Source organism: Perca fluviatilis, chromosome 2 (assembly GCF_010015445.1).
Source record: "Perca fluviatilis chromosome 2, GENO_Pfluv_1.0, whole genome shotgun sequence".
Taxonomy (NCBI): domain Eukaryota; kingdom Metazoa; phylum Chordata; class Actinopteri; order Perciformes; family Percidae; genus Perca; species Perca fluviatilis.
Genome location: NC_053113.1, coordinates 30,079,802 through 30,106,989, shown reverse-complemented (window position 1 = coordinate 30,106,989; position 27,188 = coordinate 30,079,802). Strand labels below are relative to the sequence as shown.

The window sequence follows — 27,188 nt, the reverse complement described above, 5'->3', positions numbered from 1 at the left end:
GCTTTACACAAACTTAAAATCCCTTTAAAAAAGAAACTGTAGGCACCCAGATAGCTCAGTTGGTAGAGGTTTGCTCCTCAACGCAGTGGGCCCAGGTTAGACTCCAACCTGCGGCCCTTTGCTGCATGTCATTCCCACCCCTCTCTCTCTCTCTCTCTCTCTCTCTCCCCCCTTCATGTCTTCAGCTGTCCTGTCAAATAAAGGCATAAAATGACCCAAAAAATAAATAAAAGGAAACTGTAATATGTATGGCTGAGGTAGCGTGCCCTTCTCACCCACATATAAATCTACACTCACGCGCTCAATTCTAAAAATAAACATACATCTGCACCTCATCATGCATCTCACAAGTTGCCATCCAACTTTTTTTATTATAGTGTCATGCAGCTGATTTAAACAAGTAGTCTGATTAACAATAATCAAGATGGTAAACTGCACAGGTGAACAGTTTTCTTTCCTTTGGCTTCACACTGTAAACCTGTGCTGTGCAGTGAGAGCTAGACCTCCCTCTGGGAATGTGTTTGACTGTGTGTTTCTTTGTGTGCCTGGGCAGCACTGAGCCACTTGATCACTGCTAGGAACAGACGAGAGCTGACAGAAAGCAGGCGGAGAGCTCCATGACTACAACCGGACCTCTGTGGATGTCAGTGGCTAAAAATACATGCAGTTATTCAAACTAGCCATAACTAGATTCATATACATTGAAAATTAGAAAAGTATGTCGTCTCAATATGGTCATTTCAATTAGAATGTTTTACAGTATAGGTGTCCAACAATCCTGACCTGTTCATTCAAAGCAACACATTCTTTAAACTTTTGCACTTTTTTTTTTTTTTACATTTCTCCATTTGCATGGATAACACAACCTGCAAACACCCACAGTGCAAAGTAAATGCATTCAAATTAAGAAAGAAGGCATAAAAAAATGGCACGCCCGCTTTGAAACTACCTCAACATTGTATAAATATATGACACATTTTCAGTTAGTGTTATTAAGCCACAGCCTTCAAGTTATTGTGTGGTAGGTCTTCTATCATTTCTTGACTAATAAAAGTTTCTTCCCTGTAAAATATACTTTCTGTGAGGACTTTCAAAAGATAAGGGACTTGAAAAAATAATGTAAGCACATACCCAGGTAACAACAACATAGGGCTGCAGTGGCTGGAAGGTTTACTATCCTGGGTGGGTAGATTTGTACTGAAATGTAATGTAAACAAGAGGGGACTGTGGAGTATCACATCTATGCAGCGTACACAGAAGACACCCATAGGACAGGGCGGTATGAGCACGCCGCTGTTACCTGCAGGCAACAGTTGCTCTAAGACCTCTTAGCTGCAAAAAGTCTATTGAAAGGTTCCTGCACCCCACATAAATTAAAAGTTGAATTCCCCCTGTTGGCTCAGTCGCAAGACCTCAGTGTATGCTGAGTATGCTCATGCAAGACCAAAGCAGTCTGAACTGTCCCCTACATCACACTCAACGCAGTTCCATAAGTGTACTTTCATCACAAACGTCTTCTCGATCGAGTATCAAACATTTCTCGAGCACTCACCTCCCCAGGTGTGAAAGAGGACAAGAAGTCCGACGAGCAGAGAGGCAGTGTCCCGTGCAGCCATGGTTGTTGGTCGGCACTGCAGCTGTCCGTGCTGGGGTTTGTATGAAAGGGAGTGTGACAGGGACTGGTCCTGCTGGAAAACTGTACGAGAGGCAGGAGCAGCGGCGGTGCAGCCGCGGGGAGGCAGATGATGCAGGAGGGGCAGAGACAGGAGGTCCTGTAAAAAATGTCGGTGTGAACGACTCATTGAAGCGCACAGTCGGTCTGAAATGCGTCATTTTATCTCAACACATTATTTACTTTAAACAACTCGGTCTCAGCTCTTTTTGTGGCTTATTTATTTGGATGAATAGACTAACATGAGTCCAGAGCCCGAGTTCAAATTAATGATTGAGGTTGATATTTTTTGCAGCGTGCAAAAAAAAAAATAAAGGAGGAACTTTTGTTAGAGCAGCAGGACGGCGGAGGTCTGGAGCGAAATACAGAAGTGAGAATTAACAGTTTCTCTGTTGTGTCCAACATGATAGGCACTACATTTACCCACCAAGATTATTATAACTTATGTAAAATTAGTTTAGCATGACTTTCTTATGTGTAGACTACACATAATTTGGTGTGACAAGGTGTGGCTGTCACTCCACTTTTGCATAAGGGGGCTCCAACATTTAGCATGCAGGTGTGTGTGTGTGTGTGTGTGTGTGTGTGTGTGTGTGTGTGTGTGTGTGTGTGTGTGTGTGTGTGTGTGCGTGCGTGCGTGCGTGCGCGTGTGCGTGCTTGGTGACCTCTGTCTAATAATTTAATGATATCAGGACCAGTGGCGGTGCGTGGCAAATTTGACCGAGGAAGACAGTGAGCTTAGTATGTTGCTCCATCGTCTGACAAATGAGCTTTGTTTCAGGATTGTAGTTGGCAAGTGCCCGCATCACCACATCAGTTATGGCTTCAGCATCTCGGTCAAGGCTAACGTCAAAGAAACCAAGAAACCGCTCAATCATTCCCTTTTTATTTACGTAGCGGATAGGGACTGTTGTTTGTGGTGTATTGAGAGGATATGAGACAGGATATGGTGGAGCTGAATCTGGAGAGTGAGTTAACCTAACTCCATGATGGACAAAACTTCCATCTGCTCCATTGTCCAACTAATTACCAGTCACAAAGGTGAAATACTTTATGTGTGCCTGAGCAAGCACCATAACTCTCTATCTATCCACAAACATGTTCTGACAGTTTTCATGCACATATTACATGCATCTGCGTTTTTCAAAAATAGTGAAAAAATATTTGGATGATGGATAGTTTTTTTTATGCAGAAGCATGTGAATATGCAGTACTACTTCCTTAAATAGTTTTAGTTTTAAAGATCCTCAAAATAATCTTAATCTGTGAGCGATGGAGTCCTACAAGAACACACTATTTTCTGGCAAAAATGTGGTTATTTCACATGAGAGATTTGTGTTTTTGTCCTTGCTGTATGTAAGGTGTGAAGTAGTGGGCTGAGCTGGATAAGGGTGGTGTCATACATATTTGTGTGCACCCATCAGAGTTAAGGTGCGTTTGAATCTAAATGTGATGACAGCTGGAGTTTAAGGACTTTAAGACAATTTAAGAAGAACAAATCAGCTCACTCACATTACAATAAGTCAGTACAAACTACTCAGCTAAATTTTGTTCTCTGTCAATAACTGTTACAAAGGAAATATGTATCTACATCCAGCCCTTTATAAACCCTGTGAATATGACTCCCTCTTTGTGCTAGATGCCAAGCTTAATATGGACATAATAAGGGACTTGAATCAGACTGACTCCCTTAACAAACCATGTAAAAACATGGTGCCTGCAAGAGGACATCATATCATACATGATGCTGACCTGCACTTTGGTTGCAGAACTCCAGTCTCTGATATGTACAGTAAAGCAGTTAAACTGTAAACATGGTTTGGACTGTTAGGGTTTGAATAACAGTGAAAAAACAAATTCTCCAGAGGGCTGCAGGAAAATTACACAAAATGCTGTGCTGTTGATGCTCTCGTCAAATACCAGGTGGTTTTGTCTTGCTTGATCCAGGGCAACATCATTTAAAAATGTAATCTGCTGCCTCAGACTGCCACAGACTGGAGAGTAGCAGAGTACACAGGAGCCTTTCAGTAAATAAATCAGAGTAGATTTTAGATAAGTATTACTCTTTCAACCAAATTGGTTAATGATAGCTAAAGCCCAACTTACTAAATTATAGTTGAAGCTGATACAGTTTCAATATTTGACAGTTACACCTTCTCATGATAATATATTGTCCAATATTATTATTTTTAAATAAACACATAGCCCATACTAAAAATGGTTGGTTAGGATCCTGTACATTTGGTTATAAAAAGTAATAATCGTGAAGATTTTCATATTTATTAAGTCTAACACAATTATGATTGAGCCAATGGCCCACTGATGAAAGCCCTTGCATTTGCAGTATTATGAACTGGGTGTCTGTGGTGACAGTTCAAGGAAAAATCACAAGCAGCGCACAGATAGTAACACCTTTTCCGTCCAGAGAGGGTAGGCGGAGCGCAACACACTTACTTTCAACTGCCAACTGCCTAACGTCACACAAGCGACACTGTTAAGTAAGTGGTAATTGCCAATGAACTGTGTTGATCAAACATATCTTTTTGAGGGTTGTTAGTAGTAAAAAATACTCTTCAGTTAAACCCTGGTGTTTGGCACAGCCACGACTGCCTGATCAGAAGACCTGAGGGACCACTGTGTGTTACAAACAATAACACTTTACACAGACAGGGATAAGTACAGTAAGTACAGTTACAACAATGGTTTAATCTCAGTATTGGTTGATCTAGTGTAAACTATCCCAGCCTGTGCAGCTGGAAACAGATAAACGACTGGTGGGATGTGTCATGTACACTGATCTCTGTAACCTTCACAGCATGAAAACACCACCGTATCTGCCATCTGTGCCTGCCAGATGGATTGCCCTTGAGTGCAGGTCAGAGCCACATAAGGAGGATCAGGCAAAGATACCAAACCTCCTCCTGAGAAAGAGTCTGCAGTGGAGATGAGGTCTGCTTCTGAAAGCAGTGCACAAACAGCTGGACAGTGAACATCTTCAGAGGTGACAGTTTTCCAGAAGGATGCTGTGGTTGGTTTTGTTTGAGTCTTTTCCACATGCTTGTGGTTTTAAATATCTGGAAAAGATGGCTAATTTCCTCTATGTGCATTATTTAATTCTGGTTGAATGAGGACATTTGGTCAAGGCCATCTTCACATTTCAAGAATATTATCTTTTGGTTTATCACAACATTGGCATTTCTGTGTTCTCAGCCATTTCACTGCCCTATTTCAAGCTGTGTTTTTTAGATATGTTTTTTTATTTATTTTTGTTTTGTGGCAACTAAATAAAGAGGCCGTGAGAGAGCTTAAGGGAACTTTTTTGTGTGTATTTCCTTGCCAAACTCTTGCGTTGTGAATGAAAAAGACCTCTGTGTGAGGTAGGGGCCTATCAGGCGAGATTTTAGTTAAAGGTCCAATGTGTAGGAATTTCTCCCATCTAGCGTTGAGATCCTATATCGCAATCAACTCTCTTGTAAAGTACGTATTACAGCTACGGTAGCCTACAGTAGCCGCTTCAAAAAGCCGCTCTCTTGCTCTTTTCAATATCCTTTTTCTTGGTGAAGAAGAAGACTCCTGTTCCTGAAATTTGGATTTTGAATATGTGTGGTCCTCCATGTTTCCTTCTTCAAACTTACCAGGGCCAGGAAGCTACGATACCCATTAGCAGCATTAGCAGCACCTGTGAGTTTATCATGTGGCAGCGAAAACGCAAAAGGCGGAGCAGTATGTCCTGTATGTCCCTTACTGGCTAACGTATTTCAAGATGGCGCATGAATATGGAGCATCTACCCCACTTCATGTGAATGCAAATGTGAAATTTCAAGCCAAAAGGAATACTTGAAATTGATGGTGGTGGTAAATATTCATAAAAAAGAACAAGTTTCTGAACGGGCAACACGGATTTTGATAATGAACAACTAAACACGTTACACACTGAACCTTTAAGGCAATAGAAAACTCACAACAGCCCCTTTCTAAAATTATTTAAAAAGTGTAACCTCAACATAACAAGCTTGTTTTATTGATATCACATAAGTGCTGGGCTATACTAGAAAATAAGTGTTTTGTAAGACAGTTGTGTTTTTACCTGATCCGAACTGCCACACTGGAAGACAGAGTGAAAAAGTGGCTGTCATAGAGCGAAGGGGGTGCGCATTTTGTAAGTTTACAAACCCAGAAGTGTACAGATTCTGTTATCTTTGAACACAGGCAGGCTCACTGTTTTAAGATAGACTTTATTAATCCCGCCCTGGGGAAATTCCTGTGCTACAGCAGCTCAAAAGAAAAATGTTACACACATCAGAATAACACAAATACACATTAAGTAGATAGTAGGTATAAGAAATATAATTTTTTTTATTAGTTATAATAATAGTTATTCAGCAAAGACAATTTGGAGGTAAGTTGATCTATTTTTCTGTTTATGGAAAAATTTTGATTCTATTGGGAGATTGGTGTCCTATATTTTTCTACATGTAAGGCGCCCACTCTACTTCTAGATTGATTTAAGTCAAACTCAGGGTCTGGGACATATTCTGCTGGGATATGTGGAATAACCAGTAATTATGAAGCGAGCCAACGTCATATCCTGACTGCCCATGCCAAAGGAGAGTTTGTAGAAGCCATGTGGGAAATGACAAGTGGCAGAGGCGAACATACAGAGACGCAGCAAAGAGATCTCAGACCACGTGAAATAACTCGGTCTGAGGAGCAAGTGCAGCAAACAGTACAAGCTTTTCAGAGTTTTATCAACCCATTTCAGCTTGAGACTTGTCAGCCCTTGACAAGTTTGAGTTCATTTCAAACAAAAAAGGTCATTTTCTTTGAACCCATCAAGAGGAACAGATTCAAGACAATGTTGTCTACCACGCCTAAAAGGAAGCTTGTGGCATCAAACCAGAAAGTGATCCAGTACAAAGCCACAAGTGGGTTTATCTTTCAGATCTTCATCAAATCACAAGAACTTAAGTCACAAATTAGCATCTCTGACCTAATGACATATCCCTTGACTCTGACGCCATATTTCATCTCAACAATTGATGGCTTTTTCGCAAAAAACAACAAAGGAAAAGGAATTAATCACATGATCAAAGATGCTGAGAATGCACAACTTCCTTCATTCAAGATGGAAACTCCTCATTCTACATGCACGATGTACCATGGACAATGAAGACTATATCAGAGCGCACCTTCAAAAGTCTACCTGCTGCACCTGAAACAGTATTCAGCAGAGACACTTACATTGACCGTCTTTATTCACCAAAATCAGCTGAGCAAGATCGCAGAAGTTGTGGTGAACGTTTTATAGTTAATGGGCCTAATGTTCATCGACCCGCTGACTGGAATGGTTTTCTCACAAATGATGAAAACAAGAAGGCACTCATTAATTTACTTCTGGATCACTGGCGCTCTCATGATATGATGGAAGACATCATCCGATTTTCATAGAGGCTGGTCAAGTTTTCAAGCAGTGACGGACTGGCCATCTGGAATTTGGGCAAATGCCAGACACCCCTATTGACCCCTATGGGCCACTACTGATAAGGTTATTTTATGCATGCTGCCGCAAGGTGCATGGAAAGATTAACTCGGAAGGCAGAGTTACTAATTTCAAGTAGGTTTCGACTGGTGTTTTACAAATGTGAAAAGAAGACTCATTTTTGCTTTGTGGATTTAGAGTGAGTTGAGTATATTGTAATCAACCCTATTGCTATGGCCACTATGTAGGTTTTTTATGCATGTGCATGGAAAGATTAACTCGGAAGGCAGAGTTACTAATTTCCAAGCTAGGTTGTTGACAAAAATAGGGCCGGTGTGTTGCAAATGCCAGGGCTGTTTCTTGATCCCAGTCAGTCACTGCTTTCAAGATAGAATGCCATGCTGGAGTTATGTCAAAAGAACTTCTACCAGAGATCTGTTCAAAACATGAAGAAACAGATGTGAGGGTGATCATTTACATGCAGTATATCCAAACTAAAATGCCTCACATCAGAACAGTTAGAGTCAGAGCAAAAGACTGACATTTTCTTCATCCTCCTGTGAATAAGGTGAATAAGGTGAAACTGTCAACATCATCTTTGACATGGGCTGAAGATTATTCACAGGAACACATTTCAGCTCTCTTCTGGCCTTGCATGCGTTCACTGGTGCTGACTGCATTTAAGCATTCAAAGGCAAAGGGAAGGTCCGTCCGATAAAGATTCTTAATCAGAATTCAAAGTTTATTCAGTGAAGCTGAAGAAGAGGAGGAAAATGATGATTGAGAGTTTATATTCTATACTAATACAATACACTAACATGACCAGTCGTCAAAGTACAGCATGGATAAGCAGCAAAAAGATCTAAGAACCAAAGAAATGTTTTCTATTTTATGTTTGAGCTGTATTTTTGTTTCACCATTTGGCTGTACTAATGTTTACTCAATTGAAGGTTGGCTTTTTGATAACAGACTGCACAATAGAGTCATCTTTATTCCTTGTGTTGTGAGGACTTTGTGGACTTTAATAAATCTCACATTTGGTTAATTGATTTTGTGTGATTGTATCCTCTGTTCACCAGATATGTTCTGTTTTTCCATCCATCCAAAAATGATCATAGGGGATCTGTTGGTGGAGATACGAGCGCTGTCGCTCTGTTTTGATGGAAATATGAGGCCAATACTGATAACACATCCTACTGTTACATCTCCCTCTCTTTCTGCTGTGAAGTAGCGTTAATTGGGTCTAGTGTTGTGGGAAAATCAACACAACCTCCTCTCTGGATTACTGTATTGCTGCCACAAAGAGGGTAACAATTGCAATTGTTTGACTCCACACAATGTGCTATACACACAAGTTTCATGTTGTTCAATAAAGTTCCTGTGAAATATGCATTACAAGTTTGATCTAGAGTACAGTATGTATCAAAAAACAACAGAGGCCTGTCAATGCATACTTTTTAAAAGAGATTCAAAATAAATGTAAATAAGGGTGTAAACCACCGTGTTGATGCTTTCACAATCCATGTGGTATGTAGCGATAGCAGAGTACTAACTGCTCTCAAAATAACTACATTGTTCAGCCACTCAAGGTCAGTGAATTATGACCGAATCCTTAATGCTGCTGTGTGACTCGGGCGTGGCACACGGTATATGGGCCTATAGCTAATAATAATACATTGTATTTATAAGCACCTTTCAAATTACCCAAGGACACAGTTTAAAATATTAAATTTGGAAAAAAAACACTGTTTATAAAGCCCTCTTATAATTCCTCATGGACAATTTGCAAGAATGTCCCCCTTTCACCCTTTATTTAATATGATACATCCTGAACAGGGCATTTGGGAATATCAGGGGCCAATAGTTTTCGGAATGAAACTGAAAAAGGAAAAAAGAAGCAGGAAAAGCAACATCCCCTCCCACACAGAGTTCCCAGGGGCTGAAAAAGTCCTAAGACATGTTATCCACGCATTTTCTCAACCTGCTGACAGGGTAAAACCTCCAGCTATCAACCACCAAACAAACCCAATCAATCCCTAACAAACATCTCTAACCATTTTTTCTCATTACGGTTAAATTAGAGGAGCAGTTGCACACATACTAGGTAACTTATAAACAAGTATTTTATGTCCTGGGAGTATTCACACTTAATTTCCATTTGTGCTTGGATCCTTTAAAGGAATAGTTCAACTATTTAGGAAATAATTGTATTTGGATCCTTGGGGCTTTCCCCAAGGATGCAAATTCAATTATTTCCTAAGATTAGGAAATAATTAGATGAGAAGATAGATACCACTCTCAAGAAGCTACAGCCAGCAGCTGGTTTTGCTAAGTTCCCAGTAGTTTTGTGCGACTGTATATTTCGCATATATAAAATGTGACAAATTGCATTGCGGGGACTGTTATCAGAAGACAGTGTACATGCCATGGACACCGGCTACTGACATGACAAGTGAATAAGCATATTTCCCAAACTATTTCTTTGAATAAAATGAGCAGTTGCACTCAAACAATGTAATTCATAAAGAAGTATTTCATCTAACTACAGTAAAGGTCTCTAGTAAATCTGATAGTTACCTTTATCTCTACTGGGAGTATTCACACTCGATTTTACCCTTGAACTTGGCTCCTTAAGATTTCCACTCCTGATTTGAGCGTCTTTACCATGCATGCGTGCGTGCCATTCCTTGGACTAATTGATGGTTACACACCACTTCTGTTTATCTCACAGGGGCTCACAGCGGCGTGCTAACAGGCTAAGGAAAGCCTGAAGGAAGGAAAGAGAGGAAAAGAAGTCATTATTTCTGAGCCACTGAGGCCAGACCCGAGAGCAAGTTGTTTTGGGGGTAGTCTGTCCAGCATGAGAGACGGCTATTGTCCAAGTTGCTCCATAGGACGGGGGGGCTTTCGAGCGTGCACCGGTATGGTGAGGGAGCTCGGGGGAAGAGTGGGAGAGAAATTTGAATTTCTGCTAAACTCCGTCACAACAGCAGGGATTGTGACAAAGAGACACTTTGATAACTACATGGGCCAAGAAGTGAACATCGCTTCTCCATGGTGATTATATGTAATAGGGGCCATTCATCGTAATAAATCCACCCACTGACATGTTTCTTCAGTGTTTCTGCCTGGGAAGAGTTTGGTATTAAGAAGAAGAGAAAAGGAAGATGAATAAAAAAGGTTAATGACTTCAGTGTAGAAATGCAATCTGTTATCCCTGTTTGGGGCAAGTCCTTTCTATCTCGAATTTTATTTTATTTTTTAAACAAGTGAAATAAATCTGTCAGTAAAGGGTATTGTTTTCAAAGTGTTCCCAAAAGAAATAAAGAATTTTTAGAGGATGAGCGTCTGGATCTTGAAAGATAAAAGAATAGGGCAGGCCACTAATTGAAAATCAAGAAAAATTAAACTCAATTTAAAAAAAAAATAAAAATTACATTTGCATTTCACTTATTTCAAGAAAATGAGACTTTAAGGACACAAATTAGTTGATCGGAAGTAGATTTCTGTAGTGTAGCTTGAAATCTTCAAAATAAAGCCTGTGTACATTTCTTTGATATATTCTGTTTTTGCTTTGTGGAACTCAATAATATGATAAAGTCATGATGCAATGTTGGATGTATCATCATAAATTTTCCTTTCATGGAATAAATCCTATCTCAAGGGTAAAGTGCTAATGATATATGATTATTCAATGTATCAAGTAATTTCATAACTGAGTTAATTAATCAGTTTTCACAAAGAAGTACCAAACACTGATGGTTACAGTGTAACACACATGTAAAGAGCTGTTGTCAGTTTTTATATCAGAACTAAAATGATTAATAATTATTATAATAATTAATAAACTAATTGATTAGTTGAATTGTTTGCATTTCTTTGTCAAATAAGATAGTTAAATGAATATTTAAGGGTTTTAGACTCAGATTTTAATGGTATTTTATAGAAAAATATCACTAATCAATTCATTTAAAAAATAACAGATTTATTTATAATAAAAATAATCATTTGTTGCAGCAATGTTGTAAATAATTATAAATGAAGTTTTGAGGTTGGGAGTTTTGCGCTTATAGACAATGATCTCAGAGGGTTTTTTTTTCAGAACAATGAGTCATGAAGCAGGAAGCTGCTACTCCAGCCTGCAACCTCGTGAACATCCTGCAGATGCACAGACAAGGTCCTGAGAAGACCACTCAAAGAACAGGAATGTCACACTGAGTGGCCCCCACAGTCTTAATCATTATATCTCTCTGAGTAACATTAGTAAAAGCCTCAGTCTCTTCTTCTTAAATGAATCTTTTCTGCATTTCCCCACCTTTTGTCTCAGTCTTCCATCCCTCCCTCTTTCGCCTGCTCAGCGTGTAGTAGAGGCAGCGGGTTTGAGGCGGAGGGTTTCTGAGGAATGCAGGGTCCTGCTCTGGGTCTCGAACCAGTCTGCACTCAAGTGATTTCTACTGTTTGGAGTTTGTGTTTTCCCAGAGAAGCTTCTGGTCTGCCGCCTACCCCCTGCCCTCTTTCTAAAACACACACATACACACAAATACACAGATGTACCCTAAATGTAACTTTATGTAAGTCCAGTGTACTGGCTGGTAGCCAAAGTCATCATTGAATCAGATGATCTGAACTCTACATCCCAAAATGAACCACAAAGTCTGGGAACACAACACAAAACTTGAAGTCACGGCCACGATGGCAGATTTTCAAGATTGTGGGGAGACTGGTGTGTGCAAAAAATGGTTAGGGCAATAAGGACAGTGGACAAGGTGTTGGAGTTTGCCTAAGACTATTTAAAGACATCTTGTTTTAATAAACATTATTCATTTCTATAACTGCAATCTGGAAAAATCTGAACATTACTGTATAGTTCAAAGATGATTAAATGCAGAACTCTAAATGTGCAAGACTATATTTCCAGCCCACATCTCTAGGAATTACATCATTGGACAATTCTGTAACTCACAATTAAATTGTTAGACAAAATTGCTTAAAATTTGACATTAAACTAGATTGAAATATAATTCAGGGGTTTCATTTATCTCCACAATAATTCTACCTTGGCAGTGTGAAGGAGGCTTCAAAGGAACAATTGGATATTTTGAGAAATGTTTTTATTCACTTTCTTGCCAAAAGTTAGATGAGAAGATTGATACCACTATAATCTGTACTGTAATTATGAACCTGCATCCAGCAGCCGGTTATTTAGCACAAAGACTTGAAACAGGGAGGAACAGCTGGCCAGTCTCTATCTAAAAGTAACAAAATCCATCTACCAGCACGTCTAATGCTCACTAATTAACGTGTTATATCTCGTTTGTTTAATTCGTACAAAAACCAAAATGTAAAAAAAATACTTTACATTTTACAGAGGTTTAAAGGTGCTTACACACTAACCAGCCACTTATGTGTTGGACTAATCCTTGGTTGGGCCCAATATCTTCCTGGAGTCTTCACTCCAAAATGTCTTTAAAAAATGTTTTGTTTGTTTTAACATAATCCAGGTTCACACAGAACATCAGGCGCTCTTATAAACAAGTATTTTATGTCCTGGGAGTATTCACACTTAATTTCTTACATTACATTACATTACATTACATTTCTTCAAAAGTCAATCTTTTAAAAGTCTGATATCTAATATTTCTGAACACACAAGCCAGTTGTTCTCTCAAAAAATAGCTTACTCTCAATTTTTAAGACTTTATAGATAACATTTAACTCTACATTATATTCAAGACAACTGATTTTAGCTGCTCACTGGGCTGGCACAGAGCAATAACGAGTTGTTTCTGGGGAATGGAAGAGCAGACAAAGCGGTGGAAGGGCGGGTCAGATGCTTACGTTTCTTTAAAGGGTGGAAATGAACCAGCGGGTGAGGAGCCCAATTGCGGTAAATCAGTCATCCGTGGGCCCTCGGCTCCTTGAAGGAAGCGCATCAAGGGGTTGGTTTGTCTTGCTGTCTCTGTTTCATCCTGTGCAAGCTTCTCTTGGCACCAATGTTGCCGCCCTATATTTCTACTGCCCTTCATTTTTGAGGTTATTTGCTTATTTTAAATAAACAGCTTCAAGGTGTTAGTTTAAAATGGTTTTCAGGGCTTGTCATCATTGACAAGCGGCCAATCTTTGTCTCAGCTGGAGTGATGCTCCCGGGTTGCTGGGTTGGCTCTGCTGACTGAGTGAATGTGAAAGCAAGCAGCATCAAGACTGCTGATAAATCTGGAAGCTGCACACTTTGATGCAGCTATGAATGCTATGTGCCAACATAAGTTACAAGGAACAAGTTATCTTGGTTCTACTAAATAACCCCCCTGGAGAGGCCATATTCATAAAAATGGGCGTTACTGAATTTAGCTTCCTCGGAGCTGATGGATCTCCTGAGTCCTTTTCGGAAACTCTTGAGCTAAAGTAGACACCTAATTGCATAGTAGGCATTAAGGACACTTAAAAGAAGAGGCTGCAGGAGATTTCAGATGAAAGCCTTTTGTAACCTCTTGTCAGTTTGAGAGGAAGGATTTGGTTGACCAGAAAACAAACAAAGGAAGCTGACGACTGGCCTGCTAAAGGACCACAGGAAAGGTCAGCCATAAAAGGAGCAGACGTTCTCTGGCAGAGACAAAGTAATGTGCAAGACCTTTTATAGCTTCTTGCACTGCTCCTATATATCCCTGTTGTATCATTAAATGTCAAGTGTAAAGCAAAGGTTCGACACAGGATTTCCCATGATCGCATCAGACGGAGTTTCCCTTTGCTCGTGTTAACTAGCTCAGATGGGGAGGATGAGGCACAAGGCAAGGAAGGAAATACTGTTGATATTGTTTAGGACTGCAAAGCCTTTGTGTTTCATTGTCACTAAAGTGGCTGGGGTAATGGGAGAGTAAGGCTTAGCAAATGACATTGTGTTAATGTAAATGGAATGAGTTTTGGAAATTGGAAAACTGCAATCATTTTCCCTATTTTCCCTATAAAATAAATGATGATTTTAATTTGCATATTTACATTAGTGAATATGGTATTTTGCTAATAAAATTAAAATAATACGTACATTTATGCTTATATAACCAAAAAGCCGATTTGTTTATATTAACAGTTTAATATTGTGTATATTTCCATAACATTTTTGCACTTTTATTTTTGACTACTGTAAACATTATGTTTATTTAGTTTATATTATAGTATATTTATATTATTATTTATTCTACATTTCTATGTTATTTATTATTTTATAAAACATTACAATTTGGTTCTGTGATGATGTGCAATCTCACCAGAAGGAAGTGGAGAGCATGAGGTCAGCTGCCGTGACCAAAACAAATATGGAGAGAATTCCAGGTTACCAGTGCAGAACTGACATTTGTCTTCAGTGGTTAAACTGATCAAACAGCTCTAACATTATACAGCAACTAGGAATATATGTTCATTTATTTTGGATACCAGCACATGTTGGAATAGAGGGAAATGAGGTTGCAGATAAAATTGCTAAAAGTGCATTAAACTAAAATTATAATGATATTTTAGAAATTAGTTTTGGGAGGTCAGAAGCAATCACAAATTTATTATAAATTTTGGCAGGACACCTGGAATAACGACAATAATGGTAGTGATTATTATACAATTCAAAAGTCTGTCAGAGTGAGAAGCAATAAAGGTAGGCTAAATGAAAGAATTAATCTTTTTCTAGATTAAGATTAGGACATACAGGATTTACGGGACACCTTTTTTTTTACTACAAAAAGTCAAAAAAGACACAAGTGTGAACATAGCCTAATGCTATTTTATATATGATGAAAAAGACAGCGTCAGATAAATGTGAGACTTGTAACGGCCAGGAAACTGTTGAACATGTGCTGATAGGTTGTGGTAAGTTCATTGTAGGGAGAGATAGACAGGTTGCTAGATATAAGAAGTGAGTGGAGCATCAAAGGGGAAAAACAAGTACAGGTTAAAAGGGTTTTATTTTAATATTGAAATGAAATATAAGAATTAGAATATAACTTCTTTATAAAGTTGTTGTTGTTTAGTTTTTTGTTGTTGTTTTATTTTTTAATTCGTATTAGTGTTGCTTGTTTAATCATGTTAAACACTCCGGTACAGTAGGTGGCGGCATGGACCTTAAACGTTGGTTTGTAGTCCGCCAATAAAACTAAAGAAGAAGAAGAAGCGGAAAAACAAATATGGATGCTACAGTATCAACGCTAAATCCAAATCACACGTCGAAGCTTTTCGTGTGTTTTTCTCCGTCTCTCTTGATTTCGCCTGACGTCTTTTACAGATTACATATTTTGTAAACTGATTGTTTAACAAGTGAAATGTTTCTGAACGGAGAGACGAAACGAAACCCGGAAAATAACCGGAAGTATCCGTCTCGGGTTTGAAACTAAACATCCGCCAGTGTAACGCGTGTGTTTACTATGATCTAAGCTCGTCGTTTCAGCCGAACAAATACGTGGACAATATGGAAAGTAATTTCATCGTCCTTTTAACGGAACGAGGAAGGGTGTACTGTTTCGCCTGACACAAAGGACAAGCACACAGTCTGAACAAGATGTAGCTAACGTCTGAGTATGTCGCCCTGAACGAACGAACGAACAAACAAACAAGACATGGACTTTGTCGTGGAGGCAACCTGAGAGAACCGAGAGGTCAATCATCGAGTTGAAGATCCATTACCATGGGTTTGGTGAACTTTGTTATCTCCACTGTAGCGAAATGCCTGGACGCCGTCTGCTTACTGCTAGACCTGAATTTTGTCGTCGTCCACAGCGTGGTGCGGACGACCCTGGCGGTTATCACCTTTGTAACCAGCCTGCCCACCCTCCTCCTCAACTCAGTGGCAGAGTTGGGGAACTTAACCGTGTTTAGCTTGATGTCCCTGGCAGAGGCGACGTCCAACGTAGCCCACGGTACCGTCACCATGCTGGGGAGCTTGGTGCTGGCTCTGGAGGGGCTGGTGGAGAGCCTGAAGATGGTGGGTTACCTGTCCATGCACGTCCTGCTTCGTGGGAAGGAGCACCTGTGTCGAGGTCTTCTGTCGGTGCTTGAGGGCTGTGGCATCGCTGTCAGCCTGGTGGTCTATTTCACCAACACCGTGGTCAACTTTGCACTCATTGCAACGCAGAACATTTACTCCGTGGTGGTCGGCGTGTGGCAGACGGTCTCCAGCCCACTGCAGAAGGTGCTGGAGTTCGTGCTGACCTCCTTCACCTTTCTGTACAGCAGCCTGGCTGGGACTTCGGCTTTCCTGTGGTCCCCCTGTAAACTGATGTTGGACTTTCTGGTCTCGCTGGTTCATATGTTTGTTAGCATCTTCATATTGAACGTCTATGGCCTTCTGCTCACTGTAACTATTGCTCTAACTACCACCGCCTACCTGAATCCAGAGCTGGCCCGACAGGCTACTGTGCGAATTGTGGATTACGTTAACTCTTTTCCTGCCTTGCACAGACTTTATCTGACTCTGCACCGCCTCGCTTCAGCCTTGCGGAGCGCCCCATATTTTGTGCGCGGTGCCATGCGCCACCTGCAAAGAATACTCCATCACCTCTACCTGCTAGAGAGAAGACTTTGGCAGCAGCTGCCTCGACTCAGCAGCCAGCTAGGTCTGGCTGTGAGGACACAGCTCAACAGGGACAACAACAACCGAGTACGCGGCGATGGCGACCCTGGAGAGGAGAGGCGGGACCCACCAGATGGAAGAGCAGGGGATGGAGCCCACCAGGAGCTGCTGGATTTAGTTTTCCCCTCATCAAGCACAGACAGACCACTTAAGAAGCAGTCGTCTTCAGGCAAAGACAGTAAACCTTTGCCTGCCGAGAATCTGCTGACTCTACTGAAGGAGCAGGAGGACAGAAAGAAGTGTGTGATCTGTCAGGACTGTACCAAGACGGTGGTGCTGCTGCCATGCAGGCACCTCTGCTTGTGTAAAGACTGTACAAACATCCTGTTGAGGCAGCCCATTTACCAACAGAACTGCCCGCTCTGTCGGCACATGATCCTCAACACTATGGATGTGTATCTATGAGGGACCAACGGAAGTGGATCTGTGGGTGTCGGACCACATAGAACAGCCTATCAGTAGCTATAGTTAAAGTTTTACCGCAACTAAAATCATGTTGTGGGGCTTGTGTTTTTGTTACTAGGTTGTGTTAAAACATAAGTCTGGTAATATTTTACAATTTTGTTGCAATCAACAAATCCCATGATAAGACCAAAGGGACAATTTATTCTGTCTCTTAATACTATCCCGCCCCTTTACCCTGACGGTGGCACTCAGCCCCAAGCCTGTTCATTTACACGGAAGATATAGATCTTTAAAAACGGCACACAAATGTTATTTTAAATTTTGCTTTACTCAGACGGTGTAAATGGGTAGGTTTGGACTACACAGACAGTACTTGTTAGTAGGGTAAATTCGTTGTTGGTTCTGGATTTACTGGAATTCATGGGATATATTGTTTGTTATTCAAAAATAAAGAATACCATACAACTTATGTTATAACATTTGGTTTCAGATCTGTGAACCTTTTGAGAACAGTTTAGAAAAGAAATGCTAAGGAAAGCACATAGTGTCCCAGTTCCATCTGACATACTAACCGTATACAGTATGTACTATATACTAATCTTTATAGTGTGCTGTTTTGCAGAACAGTATACAAGAAATCAACAGTATTAACAGTTTCAACTAAAGGAATAGGAGATGATATAATACTTGTGGCATTGGATGTTAATCAAACTACAACATTAAAATGTCCCTACCCAATAAGAACGGTTTCCCAACCATCCACAATTTAACGTTTTTATTTTTTTTTTTCAGCTGTGAGCAATTCTTGCATGTTCTTTGTGCATTGCGAAAGAAAAGTGTCCTTTAACAGTACAGTACACTCAAAAAGCAGGTGTTTTTTTTTTTTGTATGTATACTGACTGTTTTGAGTTTACTTTTTGGTCGCGCGTGAACACACAACACACTTAAATCCCGCTTAGAATGACTTTGTAGTATGGATTTGGGACACAGCTGCAGTCTCTGTTTTGCGTCTTAAGATGCACCTGTTTAGATATTCCAGTATTGCCACGTTGAGTCTCAGGTCTCGTAGCCATTGAAACCCGCCAGTGCCCTCCCTGATGCTGAAATGTTTACCACCGCTCATGTCTTATAATGTTGGGCTTTCAGTGGGTCAAGCTGTGAAGAAGACAAAACAAACACTGTGCTTTATTGCATGAGCATACAAATGATTCCACACATGCTGTATGTATGAACGCTGTATGTGTAACAGTGCATTCAAAGCAACACCATGACTTTTGTTCTGTTGTAAAAAAGCTTTTACCATTTAAATATGCTTCTGTAAATGATGACCACTTCTCATAGAGCCATGTAAATAAGTTTTCTGTATTTAAGGAAACTGACTTGTAATTTTCCAGTCAGGTCTGATGAAATACAACTTTATTCCATTTATTTGTTCTATTGATAGGGCTTATTCCAGTCTTCCATCAGATGCACATTACAGTCACCACCATCACAAAATCGATAAAAGGTTTTCCCTTTCCTTTGTCATTGTAATAAAACATAATTTCTGTTGTGTAAAAGGACCATAAACTAATAAGGCTTTACAATTTAATTTGCTATTGTTCCTCTTTTGTTTTGAAGCTGAAGTGCTGATATTGATCAGTGTTTAAAGTTTACAGGGTGTATTTGTTACCCTTACTTAATGCTTTACTGTTGGTGGGTGGTGTGTCCTTTTTTTATTCCTAAAATAATTTGTATGATTTGAAGAAATTGGATTTCTGCATTGTTTTTGTTTTGCTATGTTATACCAATTACTGACATTATTATTTTCCCTACTACAGCAACAGATATTAATGAAAGTGGTCTGAATCTCAGTTTTTGATATGGTTGTAAATGATTTCTAGAGAGACCAGACTGTACTCATTAAAGACTAGACTATTCCTCTAAGGTATTCCTAAAACACTACTGGAATTCCTAATTTAAGATTGCAGATTGCAGTGGACCATCATCTGTTGTTACCTGCAGTTTGTATGACACAATGTGGGACGATGGGATTTGAAGACATGAATGTAACATTTTTTTTCTTTTTAAATAAATACTATGGCTGCCACATAACTGGCAAGTCGTTTGTTCATAATAAAACAATTTCTTTTTTTAACCCTTTATTTAACCAGGTAGGCCGTTGAGAACAGGTTCTCATTTGCAACGACGACCTGGCCAAGAAAAGCATAAGCGTGCATGACAACATACAGTTTCACATACAAGAAAACACAATACAATAGGCTACATAAAGTGCAGATTAGATAGGCATTACAAAGCTGGCACAAAGTGAGGGGTAAGTAAGTCAGAGGATATGCAAAAGTGATAAGGTAATAACACAATATACATGAATAGACAGTCTATAACACTGCTGAGATGTAGTGAAGAGTCAATATACAGTCGGTGCAAGTTGTGGTCTAGTTAGTGATGTAGGTCAGTGATAACACTTAAGTATGAAAAGACAGACTATAAATGTTAAAAGAGTCAATGTAAATATGAATTGATATACTATATAAAATGTGGTAAAGAGTCGATATACAGTTAGTGGAGAATTGTGGTCTAGATAGTGATGTAGATCAGTAGAGTGTACTAAAATTGTGTGATACAAGGGTGGGAAGAAAAGAAAAACAGTTGAGCATATCAGGGCAGATGAATGGTGCAAATGAGCGAGAACAGAATATGATAGCAATGAAGATTATTTTATTTATTAAGACTATGCAATTGGGTGTGATTAGAATAACGGGATAAGGGCTAGATTATTTTATTTATTAAGACTATGCAATTGGGCGTGATTAGGATAACAGGATAAGGGCTAAGGATGTGCAAAACAGTGGATGAATGATGGATGAAAGATTAACAGTTAGCATGTGCAGTGATCGGACAAGAGCTCAGACAGACGTGATTTGAAGGCAGTTACTGGGATAAGGGCTTTGAGTTTCAGGTTTTTTTGTAGTTTGTTCCAGTCATTTACAGCTGAGAAATGGAAGGAGTGGTAGCCAAAGGAGGTGTTGGCTTTTGGGGTGACCGAGGAGATGTAACTTGAGCGAAGGCTGTGGAGTAGTGACTGAAATCTGATGATGATTCTACCGCTTATCTTCTGGATTGATTGATTAATTAATAATTTATTCTAAAGAATGGCAGCAAATAAAATGCCCATCACAAGAGCCCACGATGATGTCTTAAAGGAATATGCCACCGTTTGTTGAAATAGGGCTTATCACCCTCCACCCTGGCTGTAGATAGGTGGGCCACCGCATTTTTTGTCTCAGTGCAAGTAATTATGTTTTTTTTTTGTCTTTTGTTGGCTCACTTTTACTCACAACATGCTAACCGGCAACATAGGATTCCATTCACTACGCTAAGCTAACTAGCAGCGGCGCTACCGGTGTTGCACCGGACTAAAACAATGCATGCACAAAAAATGCGTTGGCCCACCTATCTACAGCTAGGGGAGACCGTGATAAGCCCTATTTCAATTTCAACTGTGGCATATCCATTTAAAGTGTCTTGTTTTGTCCTACTTGTCCTAGTACAAAATGTAAAGAAAATCAGCATACTTTTATAGAAGAGTAAGAAATCTACAAAATATTTATACTTGAGAGGCTGGAGTCACCTAACATAATTACCTTGATTATTAAAGAAGTTGCCAATAATATTTTTATCAATTGATTAATAGAATAATTATTTCAACTCAAAATGTATTTACACCAAAGTAGTAGAAAATAGTAAAAAAAAAAAAAAAAAGGTAGAAAATCTGCAATATCAGTAGTGTAAGGCAGTGATTCCTTAACAGGGGTATGTGAACCGCAGGGCAGGGGCACATGGAAATTTGGTTAAAATGAAAACATATTTGTGTTTAGGAGCAAAAAAGAAAAAGTAGGATTACAAATTGGTCTGAGGCTGATCTTTGAAATATTTATTGTCACAATAACCAATACACCACCAGCTACACTAAGCCGACTATTAGTGTGTCACAGGATAAACAACAGAAACAGGGACGTGCACAGACATTTGGAGGGGCTATTGTTCTAACTTGGAAAAAAGCTTCTTCAGCCGTCTTTGTTGTGAAGGTAGCACACAAAACTAACATTAGGCTATACATTTATAATACTAAAACAAATACAAAGTTTATTAGCTTACATTAACCAATTGGAACATTATTTTATCATCTCATAACAAAATAAGTTAAAGCGACTTCTATCAGCTTAACTGCTTGTTGGTTAAAAATTCATGTCACATATTGAATTGTGAACAATGTATAACCTAGTATGATTCAAGACGCCAAACCATCACATCAGCCTCTCTCTTCTCTACAGAGCCACACTAATGTAACGGACGTGTAGCTTCGTTAGCTTTCTGCTGCTACATAGGCTGTTATAACAGCTTGAAATATATAGCTATAAAGCTAATATAATATTAGCTTTGGTTGATAACGTAGCATGATACGTTAACATAAAGCATGTTGCGCAATGCGATGCAAACGTTAGAAGCTGCACATTATTTGGAGCTCAAGTGGATATTTATTTACTATTCACAGGGCATTTGTCATTATCTCCATAACTTAAAAAACTCACGTCTAGGCAGAAGGGGTTTCCCTCTCTTTCACATCATCACATGCAGTGCTCCATGTGTGAGAAAACAAAGGCTGGGGTCAGAGGGCATATCACTGACGTTATGGTGGCAAAATAAATTAACACAAAATTGGAGGATATGGCGATTTAACTTTACTAAAGATGGGCTTATCGTATTGATGCAGCCACAACAGCAAAAAAACAAACTAAAAGATAGAAAAGTTTAGGCCCTTTCTCAAGAGGGGCAGCTGTTAAGAAATTCTAAAAGATGTGATCGTTTGATTTCTGAGGAGGAAGAAGAGGCTAGGGTCCAATTGAAAGTTAAGCAAAAGGTTTAATAAACAACATGATGAAAACGACATGACAAAAACGAATGTTACACTGCAGCTGATAGCGGACTGAAATGACATGCTCCCTCTTTAGGAATTACATCAATCAGTCTTGTGACATAGCAAAACAATATAAACAGCGGACTACAAGACATGCTTCCCCTGTAGGGGTCACAGTTCTGCAGCCCTGAAATCACCTCTGTTTCCGAATTATATTCCTGTGGAATTGTGGGTGTTTCCTTGAATAAAAAATCTCTCAGGTTAAGGACACACCTCTGAATTCAGGTTTACTCCAGATCACAGACAAAGGTCGTTTATCATGGTAGTGCCAATTCTATTCAACTTTACAGAGATATGCATTTCTTTTGTTCTAATCAAGTCTGGCCCAGCAGGGAGTGGCTACCCAAAAAGCAGAGACAACTGTTACCTTTCGTGTGGGGACAATGAGTCTTCTCAAGTATGCTAAATGACAGATATGACCTGATGATTCTTTAGAAGCTAGAGATGGTGTGAGCCAGACAAATGCTAATTAGTGTAGTTATTTGATTAGATCTAGCTGCAGGCTACATAAAACCAAAAGTACATTGTTTTCAAAACATAAGCATGGTTTTAACTTTTTTATCGTCAACACAGCTCAGCCAATCAGGCCAAAGGGGCTGTTGCCCGGGCAACAATAGCCCGTACCTGTGCATTTCCGAAAGGCCTTTATGCCTCATCGGGCCCAAGTGTGTCCCATGTTGCTGATTGTGCTGCCTTCAGGTGCCGCTCGAAATAAACAGAGCAGCAAGCAGGGAACGATCACAGAATACATTTTGACATTTCACAATAGGAAAAGCATAGGTGTAAAATTATAAAGATTAGGCTAATGATGGCTGAATTCCATTTAACTGCTTCGGTTACAGGGTCCGCTGTTATGGGACACAAATAGAATGGAGCAATCATGAATGTCAGTAACACCTGTGCTTTTTCTAGCCTACTATGACCAGCTGTGAAAAAGGCCTGTGTAGAAATCAATAGGGATGTAAAGCATACAGAACCACATTTCCGTCTTACATTCCTGCCAACATAATTTACCAATGCTCACATATTTTAAGCTTTGGCCTCTGCATCTTTTACCAAATTTGGTTTTCTTCATGAGGTCCGCACATCCTGCTTTATGCCCCCAGGGGCTTTCATATGTAGAGGGGTGATTTTTAAAACTGGAGTACAGTGGGACGTATTTCTATGGGGGCTGGACACACAAGATGACAGATTCCTTTTACTTTCACTTGATGCTGTATCTGAAACCAGAGATTCATGTAGGGTTGCATGCAGTAGGGTTGCAGGGGTCGAGCAGTGGGCCCCTAATGGTCATATGGGACCACTTCCACCACCATATGACTATTTACCAGAGCCTTTTGGTTTATATCTTCATTCTCGTTCCCAATGTTCTCTCTAAAAATATCTCCAGCTCCATAAAAGACATCTGCTAAGATAAAAGAATGCACTCAATGACATGAATCTACAATATATTTTTAATTTCCATGTATTTTTTGCAGCAACAGAGATTTCAATTTGACGTTATTAATTAATTTGTCTCTGAGCATCTTTTGTTGTTGATTGAACCTCTAATTTACTGATGTCATCAGTAGCTCAGCAGGAGACATGAAGGATTATCGTTTTTTTTTTTTATAACTGAGAGATGTGCACGGGTTTAAGCTAGATGACCACAAACTAAACACTCTATTGTTAGAGATCGAAAAACAAATCCAGGGGTTGTTTATTGTCTCCTGACCTGCGAGCCCAGCCTCAGCAGTGTTTACGTGTTAGTAGTAAGTGAGGGTGGTGTTAACAGAGAGGAGGAAGTTTAATGTCAGGGGAAGAGCAGGAAGAAGTAAACCGAGGAGAGCTTTATACTCCGGGGATTTGACCTCTTCCTTTTGACAACGCTGGCCCTGGCCTAGAGCAGTGTGGGAACATGTCAGACTCCAGTGCACCATTCCCTGCCTCACTCATGCTCTATTTTTTCTGTTTATGATCACTGTCTCTGTCTCTTACTCTGACTCTTTATTTCTCCATCGTCTCTAAACTGTGTGCTTTCATCTTGGTTGCTTAATGAGTGACCAGAAGGGTCAAGCATCTACCCTGCTAAAATGTCAAAGATGGTGAATTTACAACAGCTACAAACAGTGAGCGGACCCTGACCTCTGACCTCCCTATGGGGGCTCATTAACAAGAAGAGAATTCGCCTGCTTAGATGAGCATATATGGGAGGGCTTTAGTGTACGTTTCTATTTGTGATATCAGCCCGCCTGACATGACATGCTATAGCCCTCCTTTATGATGCAAAGACAATTACGGCAGTTAAAAAGAAACCAAAGTTTCAAACAAAGAGGTTACAATCGGGAGATGGATCTGGAAAATATAGAGAGCAAACTGTGTCGTTTAATTAAGATGGTAAACAACAGTTTGACAGTAATGTGAAGAGATAAAGAAGAAGAGACAGGCAGCTCATTAGCCCTGGCCTCCACCCAACACTGACTCAACTGTAATTAAGTGGTTTGTTGTAATAATCCTGACCGCCTCGAATTAATGCAGTGTGTGATGTATGAGCCACACGGAGATTAAAGCTGGATGATAGCCATCAGGTCAGAGGGCTCATTATAGGAGCCCCCTGTAGTACTTGAACTTTCACCTCCGGACTGAGAGAGAGAAATGAGCTGCAGTGAAATGTGCCACTGTTAGATGTACTGCTACTGATTTAAATGACACTGCCTATAAAAGATTTCCCTCCCCTTGTAAGATTTCAGGTTTTATTGTTTAATAACATTGGATCAAAAGGGATTTAATGTGGTCTTGACACTGATCAAGAGAAAAGGACATTTTAATGTAAATGAAAACAGATCTCTACAAAGTGATCTAGATTAATTACAAATATAGCATACAAAAGTAATTACCCCCTTTAATAGAACACCTACATTGTCATTAGTGCAGCCAACTGGTATTAGCAGTAACATAAAGAGTTAAATTGGGATTACCCGTGTGTTGTCAAGGGGTTTAAGATGACTGTAGTATAAATACACCTGTATTTGGAACTTTTGGTGAGTCTGTATCATGTCAAAACCAACCCCATGACATCAAACTTTTTATGTTCACTGTTTCACTCATGAAGAACGAAAAAACAAATGCTCCTCCAGTACAAATTACAAACATAGCTCTTGGAATATAGCTGGTTTAAGTAAGAGTTTGAGTCTGCTTAGAGACTATGTGCAGTCAAACCAATCTAGCATCCTGATCCCAATATGAGAAGACCCTGAATATCTGATTAAATAATACTCTCCAAAGATTGAACTGTGCATCATTCCTTTTAAAAAATCTTCTCAGAGATTAATTTACAAGAAAAACAAGCTTTAAAGTAAACTTCAGTGGAATTTCTTCATGATTGTGCCATAACAGCATAATTGTAGTCTATGGCTCAGTATTTGTTCAGTACAATATTTAAGCAAAACTTTATTTTAAGTACAATCCTTGATCTCAGTTGTAGTCCAACAATAACATGCAAAAGCCCTCAGCCGTAGAGATTACTTGGTATTACTTACTTTTTTACTCTTGAGTACATCCTTAGGAATGTGAAAAAACTAGACTATGGGAAGAATTAATGAGAATACACTTAAGTTTAAACGCATATACAATTGTCTTAATTATGTTATATAAAGTCACAGCTGTGGTTGTTATTATTGGGGCATAAAAGCTCAACAGTTCCAAACTCCATTTAGTATTCACACATTTTGTAAGTAAATGTCTTTTAACGTTGCACCAGCTTTCATGCGTTTATAATGAACAGAGAGTGCAGGGTAGATCAGTATTGATACTGTATGACTGAGGTGCTTCACAAATGTGGTTTTATTTTTATGAAAATGATCTCTGGTTTAGCATTTAGTGTTTCTAAAATGAAGGCACTTAAGTGAATTGTGTCCTTATTTTGTCAGTTATTTATTTAATCAGTTATTTATGTATAATTTGAAAAAATACCTAATTGCCTTTACGTAAATATGTATTAATAATCTCTTGAGAGCAGGTGTTGTGTTTCAAATTGTAACTATCTGACATAGAAAGAAATCACTTATTTAATATACTAGCTTGTAAAGGGAGATTATGATTGATAAATATTGGAGTCCCTTTGTGACATAATAGGAAGTAGCTACTGGAACAGCTGTTGAACTAATAAAATCCTAATGTGCTATACATTCCTGTGTGAATTCTTTCTAACAAGCACAGCGACTGTTGCTCACATCATAAAGGCACCTCAGGGCTCAGAGACTGTTGATACAGATGGTTGAAATGATCAGTCCTGCCCACATAATCTGAAGCATAAAGTGATGATACATGATAATCTCCTATGCCGATGTTCCTGCAGACAGTGTTTTAGCTGCTGCACAGTGATACACCACTGCCCCCTGCTGGACAAAGTACTGCCTTCAACTACAGCTGAAACATATTTGGTGAAGGTGATGCCAAAACTGAGAATAATATAGTTGGTTCTCTAGATATACCTTAATTTTAATTTGAGATACCTTCTCATTGAGGACAATAAGGTCATGTATTGTTTCTGGTAATCTGGGTATTGATGACCTGAAGTTTATTTTCTACAGTTCTGCACATGGTTTTAAATTTGATGTTAGACTGAATGTCTTTAAATAAGTTTCTAATCAAATTTAAATGTAGTCCAGGGATTTCATTTTTCTCCACAAGAATACCTTGGCAGTGAGGAGAGGGCTTTAAAGGACTAGTTCAACATTTTGGGAAATACACTTGTTTGCTTTCTTACAGAGAGTTAGCATAGATGAAGGTCAATAGGCCTCCCACTTAAGTGTATCCCTTAAATATAAAGCTACCACTAGCAGATAGTTAGCTTAGCACAAAGACTGAAACCGAGAAAAAAGAATGGCTAGTCCGTCTCTGTCCAAAGGTTTACAAAAATCCACCTATCAGCACCTCTAAAGCACACTAATTAACACTTGTTTGATCCATACAAAAACGAAGGGTATGTAAACACTCATCTCACTATTTCATCCACATTGCATCTGCATCAAGGCTTTAATCTTGACGTCAAACTCCTGCCCTC

At 39.3% G+C, this 27,188-nt stretch overlaps 2 protein-coding genes and 1 long non-coding RNA gene across 16 annotated transcripts in view; 2 read left to right on the top strand and 1 right to left on the bottom strand.

Annotated features, from left to right (window-relative positions):
• mcamb (melanoma cell adhesion molecule b) overlaps nt 1-1,817 on the bottom strand; it is a 43,055-nt gene extending 41,238 nt beyond the window's left edge. For all 14 annotated transcript variants that reach the window (XM_039821506.1, XM_039821492.1, XM_039821498.1 and 11 more), the window contains exon 1: nt 1,553-1,817. In XM_039821506.1, coding sequence (XP_039677440.1) covers nt 1,553-1,802 — 250 coding nt within the window. In that variant the 5' untranslated portion in view covers nt 1,803-1,817. The remainder of the gene's footprint in view (nt 1-1,552) is intronic.
• Nucleotides 1,818-4,115: 2,298 nt separating this feature from the next.
• LOC120572323 lies at nt 4,116-4,981 on the top strand. Its single transcript, XR_005641420.1, has 2 exons — nt 4,116-4,353; nt 4,488-4,981. It is a non-coding gene; the product is annotated as an uncharacterized LOC120572323 (long non-coding RNA).
• A 10,297-nt stretch (nt 4,982-15,278) lies between these two features.
• rnf26 (ring finger protein 26) lies at nt 15,279-19,255 on the top strand. Its single transcript, XM_039789835.1, has one exon. The coding sequence runs from the start codon at nt 15,817-15,819 to the stop codon at nt 17,164-17,166; it is 1,350 nt and encodes a 449-aa protein (XP_039645769.1). The 5' UTR covers nt 15,279-15,816; the 3' UTR covers nt 17,167-19,255.
• Nucleotides 19,256-27,188: the final 7,933 nt, after the last annotated feature.